This window comes from Engystomops pustulosus, chromosome 3 (genome assembly GCF_040894005.1).
Source record: "Engystomops pustulosus chromosome 3, aEngPut4.maternal, whole genome shotgun sequence".
NCBI lineage: Eukaryota > Metazoa > Chordata > Amphibia > Anura > Leptodactylidae > Engystomops > Engystomops pustulosus.
The window spans coordinates 215,309,403-215,319,623 of NC_092413.1; the positions used below are offsets into that span (position 1 = coordinate 215,309,403).

The 10,221-nt window shown below is 39.5% G+C and overlaps 1 protein-coding gene across 1 annotated transcript; it reads right to left on the bottom strand.

Moving 5' to 3' along the window:
* Nucleotides 1-1,033: 1,033 nt before the first annotated feature.
* Nucleotides 1,034-7,757, bottom strand: LOC140122678 (cytochrome P450 2K4-like). Its single transcript, XM_072143787.1, has 9 exons — nt 7,578-7,757; nt 6,961-7,123; nt 6,328-6,477; nt 4,853-5,013; nt 4,368-4,544; nt 3,270-3,411; nt 2,460-2,644; nt 1,844-1,985; nt 1,034-1,311 (listed from the first exon to the last, which is right to left on the bottom strand). Exons 1-9 carry the CDS (start codon nt 7,749-7,751, stop codon nt 1,133-1,135), a joined length of 1,473 nt encoding a protein of 490 aa, XP_071999888.1. The 5' UTR covers nt 7,752-7,757; the 3' UTR covers nt 1,034-1,132.
* Between the last annotated feature and the right edge of the window lie 2,464 nt (nt 7,758-10,221).

Genomic DNA, 10,221 nt, shown 5'->3' on the forward strand with positions numbered 1-10,221 from the left:
GACCAACCGATTAAACCCACCTGACTAAATACTCATAATTGTCAAAAAATAATAACAAGGAACAGTACAACAATAGGGCTTATTTACTAAGGGTCTGCAGATCGCATTTCTGTTGAATTGTTCATGGTTTTCGGGACTTGCGGCGCTGGGACAGGGATTTAGGGGATTGTGTCGCACACGATCGGATTTTGGCGCAGTGGCGCCGGCTTTCATGCGACAAAAATTAGGGGGTGGGGCTGATTCGGACCTAGCGCGGGATTTAATATTCAAATTGTGTCGCATCCAATGCACTTATATGCACCGGGAAGAAGAAGGTGAACTCCGGCGTACCTGAGCGGGGAAGTGACACATGCAGGAAATTGGGCGCACGATCTCGGCTCACGGCACAGAACATTGACGTCGGACAATGCACTTCGGGTGAACTCTATCGGCCGGGTAAGTAAATGTGCCCAATAGAGTAATAAGACAAGATCATACAATATTATTTCAAGGTTTGCAGTATTTTCAAAAACAGACATGTCAAGGGATGTTGATATTTTTTAATACATTTTGTTACACAATATACATCAATCATCCATGTGAATGTGAAGATATGCAGCATAACAAAAAGTGTAAGGACATCATTTTAAAGACTTTGCCATGACTTCTGGTCCTGTGCTTCCAGTGTTTGCTGTTTGTGCTCCATGTTCCTGGGTGTCACAGGACCAACTTTGGCCAATGAGTGTCTCCAGGACTACAGGAAAATGTTTCTCCTGAGGCACAAGTGTCGTCCTATGATCCAGGGAGAGCAGCCATTAGCAAAGGAAGGCCCTGTGATCCCCTGGAACTTCCGTCTGGGTTTTTGCCACCCTTGTTCTGGCTCCCAAAAGATTTTCCAAAATAGAAATGTTAATATATTGGAAAAAATTTAAGGGTATATCATAAAAGTCTGCTAGATGGTATGTGCCACCCATGACACCCAAAAATCTGAAAAGAAAATTGGCCATTTTAATCGAGTGGGCAGAAAATAGGATGAGATGAGAAAGACAGCAACTGTGGCAGGAATCTACAATTTTAATTTTAAACTCAGAAAATCACCACCCAGGAAAAATAAGCAACTTATTCTATTAAAGAGTTGATGGACCCCCATGTTCTAGCTGCGGGGTATGGCACGGATTTCAAAAGGTTTGGGGGAGTTTGTAGACCCCAATGCAGGTGTAAGGTCCAGTTTAGCTCCTGGTGGTGCCTTAAATGTAAAATGTTGCAAAAGGGATGTAAAAAACAGGAAGAGCTCCATCCTGGCCAAGATCTCACCGGCACAACTTCTTTTACCTTAAAAGTAAAACAATAAAAAATAAAACCAGTAAACTAATCTTGTTCTAGATTAGTAGTATCTAATATAAGATATATAGAATTAGATGTGATATATATTTATCTAATAGAAGAGCTCCTTAAAGAAACGTATACAATAACAATAGGATAGAACAGAATGTGCTGATCGTGGGAGTCAAACCACTGGTCAGTCCACGGATCGGGAGAGCACAGATCTCATCACCTTGAAGCATGTTGTGACAGGTTGAGCATGTGCAGTGCTTTCTCCTTCCTTCTTTATGCTGTATTCCATTATGAATGGCTGTCCCATAGTGCATGAAGCAATAGGATGAATGTTCCGCCTGCAACTCCCTTAATTAGGGGGAAGAGGCCCCCGGTTTTTATGATCAGGCCTCTTTCAATACCCTGCTACCAGCCCTTTCCTCTAAATGCTTATAGGGGTCCCAAATTTAGGACTACTCTCTTTAAGCTTAGAAATGTGATAACCAATCATATCCATCTTCCTTCAATATAATTGTTCTGTATGTTTTACCTATAGAGAATGGCATGAAGACCTCGCTCTTCCTGAAATTTCCTACAGAGTCTAGAAAGTGTTCTGGATAAAACTCATCCGGTTTCTCAAAGTATTCCTTGTCTTTGTGTATCGAGTGCAGAATGGGGAGAACAACAGTTCCCTAAGGGTGAAAGGAAGGACAGTTATTAATATAATATACATTGGGGTGAATTTATTCTAAACACCAGTCTTGCACTTCCCAACAGTGCCCCTGTTCTACTAAGAGGCTCCGGTCCCTTAGTAGATTCAAGTGCCATCTCTGCCAAGGCAGAACTAAGACCAGATCTGACCTGGTGCATTTTCTGCTATAGTCTCCATTGGTTTTCTGGTTGGGACTATAGTAAATACAGCGGCTTGAGGCATTCAGGTCCCTGCCCATTCCGACCCCTTTCCCTGCCCCGACACACCCAAAGTGGCGACGATGGGGAGATTTTTATTTATTCTCCGTCAGAAAACTTACTGAGAAGACATAATAAATTTCTCCCAGTATGTTATAAAAATTATACATTAATTGCTCTTTGGAGTGTCAGGACTTCTCAAATACACATGCATGCTCAACCCAGCGTTTGATCAATTAAGGAAACAAAGCACTCACCTTAGGAATAGAATAACCTCTGAATGTTACATCCTCAGAAGCCACATGTGGCACAGTCGTGGGTGCGATATCACCAAACCGCTGAATTTCATGAATGACGGCATCTGTATACGGCATGTGTTTCCTATGCTCCATTTGAGGCTGAGCCGATCCGATAATTTTATCAATTTCATTTTGCACTTTTTCTGTTGGGAAAGAGATATTGATTACAATCCGATTCATGAACCTAGAACCCAGTATACATCTTTAAGGGATTGTGATTTGAAAAAAAAAAAATCATCTGAAAAATGGCACTCTTAATCCAGAGGCCAAGTGTTGCATTACAGCTTTCTCACATTAATTAAATATGGTCCTCCAAAGGTCTTTAAACCACATGTTACAAGCAAGAAGAATGGACACATCCTCTATTCCCTAAGAAGGTGATTCTTGTACCAGATGTAGGAAGTTAATTCCAGAATTGCAGGGGCTATAAGATTCATACAACCCAGGGCCCATGGCAGTCTTAATCCACCCCTGGCTGCTGGGAAGTTTGAGACACCATACTATAGTTGGGGAGTTTATTAAGACTCGTGTATTGAGCGACAATATTAATTCCCCCCTCTTTTTTGATACACTAAGAGTCTTAAGTATATCTGGAAGTGTGCTCCACTGTTCTCCACCAGACTTTCCTGTTTTCCGATGGAGACTAAAGTAAATGCAACATGCCGGACTGTCCACAATACTGAACAATTATTTTGGTAGTGCACCGAATAAAAAAATTAGGATGATAACATCCACAAAAATACTAACATGGGTTCAATTGAATCTTACTTTGGATTTCTGGGTATTTTATCATTAGCAGGAGACTCCATCTCAGTGTGGTTGATGTTGTCTCCATTCCTGCACCAAACAGATCTCCCACCAGCACAGTCAGGTTCTCATTGTGGAAATACTGAGTGGATTCTGACTTCCCCTGAGAAAAGCAAATATATGGTATTAAGGTATAAAATCCAAGACAAACTTACCCATATATATATTATATATATATATATATATATATATATATATATATATATATATGTGTGTGTGACCTAAGCGAAGGAAACTCTGGTGAACCATCTCCCAATTATCAATTATTATTACTAAAGTTTACTTGCTGCGGGTGTCCTGTCTTAAACAGATACCATCAACTAGACATGAAACGTAGCCTCCTCCAATCACATCACAAGTCTCTAATTAGCCTCTAAACAGGCAATAGGGCAGAATATCTGTCAGGCACCAGGTGTAGTGGACCCACTGGACCACCGTGGACGATGACGTAAGCCGACACCTGGGAGCGGAGTCTAAGTGGCATCTGGTTTTCACCAGAGCCCGCCTCAAAGCGGGTTGGACATGCTGTGGTACCACCAGGTCGCTCCACAGGTGCAACTTTTTCCGCAGTGGCAGCCAAGGCGAAAGTCAAATAGCCGAATCCTAGTCGGGGACAGGCAGGAGGTCAGGACAGGGAGCACGGGATCAGAGTTGGAGACGTAGCACGAGGTCAGGACGGGCAGCATGGGATCAAAGTCATTAACGAAACCGGGGTCACAACAGGAAATTGCAATACAAGCACAGGGCATCAGACAAAGCTTTCTCTAAGGCTATGAGGCACAAAGATCCGACAGGGGACACGGGAAGGGGCTAGATATTTAACAGAATTGGCAGACGGTCAGTGCCAATTATCGGAGCCAGCGCTGGATCGAGGGAAGTTGAGACCAGCAGCGGGGGCCGTGGAGAGTGGAGAGGGGAACGGGTGCACCTGGGACCCGGGACATGGGTCGCAGAAGCACCTGTGACAATGTAGTTCTTTAATGCTTGACCAGTTGGTGCTTAAACTAAAGTCCAACATAATAGACAACCACTGAATCCTTGGTTGAAAGTTGACCTTACTTCTTGTTGCTTGGCTAAGAAGGCATCAACTAGGTTCCTCTGGTCATTCACATCCAGATCGTTCTTATATTTTGTAAATGTCACTCGAATAAAACTATGAAGCTCTCTGAGGTTTTGAAAAACTGTTTTGTGAGGTCCTGGTAGCCGATCCATTAGTGATGGAAAACTATTGTATAGCTGTAAAAAGTAAAATAGAAAATAAAATATTTAACATACCTCATCCAAAAAATGTAAATTATGGGAAATACATTGATACACAGCAATGAACTAACTTGATCATCATTTTTTTTTTTTTTTACAAAACTTGTTATTATACTGACCCCACCGTAGGATAGAAAATCTGTAGAAAATTGTTGGTTCTCAAAGGGATCAAAGGCACAACAGGGCAAAAAATAAGCACAAATGCAGCGCAGCATAATTCTTTGAGTCTGACAACCAATGACAGCCCCTTTTATATATAAAAAGTCAAAACAATTTCTACTTACCCTGACCCATGGGTTTCCTAAGAGTCTTATATTTTCACTAACTAGAGCCATAAGCCTCAGTATGGTTGGGTCCTCATAGTCAAATCTTTTATTGAGCAATATGGCCACAATGATATTGGTGACGGCTGCGTTTAGACTGGTGAAATTACCAAAAGATTTACCTAAAAAATATTTTTTAAAAATTAAATAAAATGTTGTCGCATTTGCAATGGGATCATACATAGGTAGAAAAAATGTACTATGTTTAAATATTTTTAACAATTTTCTTAAGGAAATGGTTCATTTTTCAAAAACATTTTCAGTCACTGTCACTTCTTTTTTGATGTTAAAGGCTTTATTATATTTTTTAAGAAAATGTTGTCATCTTTGAATTTTAAATTTTTGAACTTCCTTTAGTTTACATGAATGATTGCTGTCGTGGGTCTTCACAAATTGATAATTACTAACCTTGCCAGGAAGACAAAGCAGAAAGTAACATAAGAAATTTGAGACCAGAGACAACCCACATGTTTTGGCCTTCAGGGCATAATGTCAAGTTCTAAAAGCTTTTCATTTACATTTTTGTTGTCAATGTAGTAGGGCTTGTTTTTTGCTTTGATATTGATAGTGTCCAACTGTCCATTAAGGGCTTCTAATGGTGAAAACATCTGTCTGTCTATCGACTGAGAACTACAGGTGGTCCCCTACTTAAGAACACCCGACTCACAGATGACCCCTAGTTACAAACGGACCTCTGGATGTTGGTAATTTACTGTACTTTTGCCTTAGGCTACAATAAACAGCTATAACAGTTATCAAAGGTGTCTGCAATTAAGCCGTATTTTTAATCCTGTTTCTTATTACAATCCAACATTTTTAAAATCCAATTGACACAGAGACCCAAAAATTTGTCTGGGGCTACAATTATAAAATATACAATTCCGAGTTACATACAAATTCAAGTTAAGAACAAACTGCATGTAATTTGCAGTCGGGACATCAATCTGTTCATAGCTACATTGTACACAATGCTCTATAATCAATCCAGCTTGGACTCTAAACTGATGCATCATAACTGTTCCTCACCTCACTCATTGCTGGTCACTAGTTCAATGGAGTGGCAATTGAGTGGCACCCTTTCCGAGTGACCGTTCACCACCCTCATGCTACTATGACTTTACTCTTTCTAAGATCTCATCTTGTCCTTTGACTTTGTACTCAAGCCCAATTAGTGCTGCACTTTTAGATCTTCTATGTGTTACCAACAAAACCTATCTTACTCCTTATCTGTAGATGTGAGCAGATGCAATGGTCATGTTGCTCTGTGCTTCCTGGCCAATAATAGCAAAGACTATTTATGAGGGGCATCAATATGCTGGATTGGTCGCCAACCCAGCAATATGTTCGAGTCAACCAGTCAACCGGAGCGTAAAACTTGACCATTGGATCTGCTCATCTCTACTTATACAGAATACTGATCCAATCTTAGCTCTCACCTTCAAACGATTTAAATTTCTCTATTAAAAATTCAGCCTCCTCTGTGATCTTGTTCTCTATGCTTTTCTTGCCCATTCCATAATCTCGTAGAGTGGAAAGTGTAAATCTTCTCATTGCTTTCCAGTTCTCTCCATTGGCAAACACAATCCCTGAGCAAAAGTGGTAAAAATTTATGTTATGAATTTAATTCATACAATCATAGAGGGGAGTGGACGCCAGATGCAGGAATTTTTGAACTCCAGTCTTTCACCTACACACATTGCAAAATGGTTCACATAATGACAAGTCGTTGTAGTCATGTAGTCTTCTCCATAGACACCGATCGGTAATATCGGTAATATTATGGGTCCAGTCGGGAGGCTGGGACATTAAAGGAAACCTACCACTTAGAATGGTAGGGGTAAGCTGTAAGTACCGAGCACCAGCTCAGGGTGAGCTGGTGCCGGTACTTACTTTCGTTAGTGTTATAAACTGCGGTATCGCGATTTTAACACTTTTTAAACTTTAGAGCAGAAGAGGCTTCGGCGCTGCGTGTCTCCATCATTTCCTATGCGCACGCAGCGCTGAAGCTAAACCAAGTTCAGTGGAGACACATCACAAAGATATACAATAATGTAAAGGTCAACAGTTACCATGGTCCTTTATTGAATTGGTGAATAATGGATTGCGGGGTCTGTCGGAGAACACTTCGGCGTGGTTGATCAGAGCATCTTTGATGTTCTCGTAACCACACAAGATAACAATTTTGGTCATCCCCATCTGGACACTGAAGACCGGGCCGTACTCCTTAGAGAGCTGTGAACCCAAACAGGATGGTAATTGTCATTTGGAAGCTTGTTTTCTAAGTTTAGCTTAAATAACACAACTTAGGGAAACCTTTAAAAAAACTTAGGGTATTAGAGCTAAATAAGTTTTTAGAATTAAGGAAAACATTGAGGAACATTAAGGAATACAAATACTAATAAAACCCGACCTACAGTCTGGTATACAGTCTAAAATAAAGCAGCCATGTTTTTCTATCTATGGGGCATATCCATTAATCTAATCTTTGGATAAGGTAGGGGGAAGAAGAGTAAAAAAACATGTGAGTGGATGTTAGAAGCAAGGAGGTATTATGTTCATTATCTAAGTAAATATGCAAGATACACGTACAACAAAAACAAAGAAACATTTTTCAAAAATCAACCAGATTTAGAATGGAGGGAAAGAATCAGTCATAAACTGTGCACAAAATTTGAATTTCCCTTACCTGATAAAATGTTTTATATGGTTTGGACATGTCCAACATGAGAATATTTCCAAGAATTGGTAAAGGCTTTGGCCCTGGAGGAAAATTTTTGTATTTTCCATTTTTTTTACTTCTAAAAACATTGGCCAAGAAGAAGATGACGACAATGGACAGAAGAATTGTGACAAGCTCCATTGAGGATGTAAGATCTGGATAATGTACAGAAAAAAACAAGGAATTATTGACTTAAACGGGTTGACTTTAAGCACATTCCAGCAAATAATTTATATTGTTTCTGTAATGAAAAGTTATAAAATTTTCCAATATTTTTTCTGTATTTATTCTGTATTATTATACATATTAATATTATAAATATTATATAATATATACAATTATATATATATATATATATATATATATATATATATATATATTTATATATATAATTATATATATATATATATATTTATATTTTTTAATATATATTTATAAATTATTATAATATATAATATTATTATAATATATATATTATTTATACTGTATTTATTCTGTATTTTTTCCTCAAAGTTTTCCAGATCTTTGCTTGCTGTTATTCAACAGGAAGCTTCATTGTTTACTTCCTTCAGGTGCACACAATCGATTTTTGGTGCAGTTGCGCTGTTTCCATTCGACAGAAATCGGGGGTGGGTGCGGGCCGTCAGACGATCCGACTGATTCGGACTGATTTAACTTTCAAATTGTGTTGCAAGCCCAAGCACTCACATTCACCACGAAAAATAAGGTGAACCCTGATCTTGGCGAATCTCGGCAGAGTGCATGATCGCGGAACAGAGCCTCAGAATAAGTTATAAACGGTAAAGGAAGCAATACTAACACTGCTTGGGTCCTTGAGTATCTATATTTCCTGGCGCTTCTTGAAACATAATAAAAAGAGATAAGCGGACCATAAGCACACTGGCCAATCATAGCCATAGTTTCCCCCTGTCCAATCATAGCCATAGTGTCCCCCTGTCCAATCATTTCCTCTGCTACCCTCCTGATGTGCACTGAGTTGTCTTCTGAATTCCGTCTTGGGGAGGTAGAACAAGGAGACACAGAAGTAAACTGTTGTATCATCAGCTGAAGGTGAACTACACACTCACTGCCAAGGCTACACAGAAGAAAACTGCTGCAGAATGAACCTTACAACACGTCCCATAATGACCAAATATAGTGCAACTCCTTCTATACACACAGTTGGATAGTGAATTCTTAATGTTTGTTGAAAAGCTGGAAAAACTTCAAACAAACCAGTGGGAGAAATATTCCATGGGATAGTAAGAGGTCCCACAAACCATGAGATGGCTTTTCCAGTCCAACCCTAGAGACCAAACAGAGTTCCTCTGAGGCCCTCATGCAAGATATTTTTTGCAGATAGGCATTGGAAACACCTCAGTCGTCAAGACCACCTCTGTCCCCGCATTGTTAGACCTTGACTGCCTTAAAAAAATGAAGTTACAAAAGTCTATGGATTAAGCCTTGTTCTTACGTTAGTTTCTTTCGCTTAGCTCCAGCTCAGAGGATACGACTAATACATTCAGTCTTCTCTCCTTGACTCTTGTGCTTTTGTTGTAAAACTGGTTTATATTTAACCTACAGAGCGTCTTGCTCCACCATCAATCTGTAGACACAGCAAAGAAGCCATTACGTCATATACACCACATTTTCTGTTACTGTACTTTGTTGGGCATTTTGTAATTAATGCCTGGTCTTGGTTCTGATCCGTAGAGGCTGCCAAAACCATATAGAACGGTATACACTATTTTTTGTGGCTGCTTCTGGATCTTCTTTTAGTACCAGTCTTTCCTATATCTTACCTGAGGAAGTTTGATCCACTGGGTTGGTACACAATTTAATTTAGGTTACATTTCAAAGTGGAATTTTATAGATTCCCTCTTAAGTCATGTACAGTACATCAATCTGGACTTTGGAGCAGGGAATCCCCAGAGAATACCATCAGAGGAGTCTCTGTTAGCAATAAGCTGATTTCTAACTGTGAAGGTGACAGATAGAGACCATGGGGGTTATTTATCATTGGTTTTCCCGGTCTTTTTTGGTGTAAAAAAGTCTCAAAGTTATCACATTGAGGGTTTTTGAGACTTTTCACTGCCAAACAGTCTCACAGGACTATACACACATCTTCATTAATCAGGCCTAAACATAGAATTACTGCGAGTGCAACACCGTGCAAAGCCAGAGTCATGACTTAAGACTTTTGCAAAAAGTCTTGTAAAATTCTCAGACTTACTCCAGTCCCCTGCTGTTCAATGTGATGAGACTTTTTATTCATTTTGAGACTTTTTTTCCCAGACAGAAAATAGACCATGAGAACATTTATTAAAGGGCAACAGCCACTTTAAGGAATCTGATGGGCAGTGGAGCTCCAAAAATAGACATAGAACTGACCCAAGGAACCACCTAATGATAAATAACCCCCCATGGGGTTATTTATCATTGGTTTTCCTGGGATATTTTGGCGTAAAAAAAGTCTCAAAAAAGTAGCAGTGAGGTTTTTTAGAGACTTTTCACCGATATAAAGTCTCACAGGACTATTTACACCTCTTGATTAATCTGGAGTAAACATAGAAAAAGTCTCATAAAAAGTCTCATAGTCACTCCAGTCCCC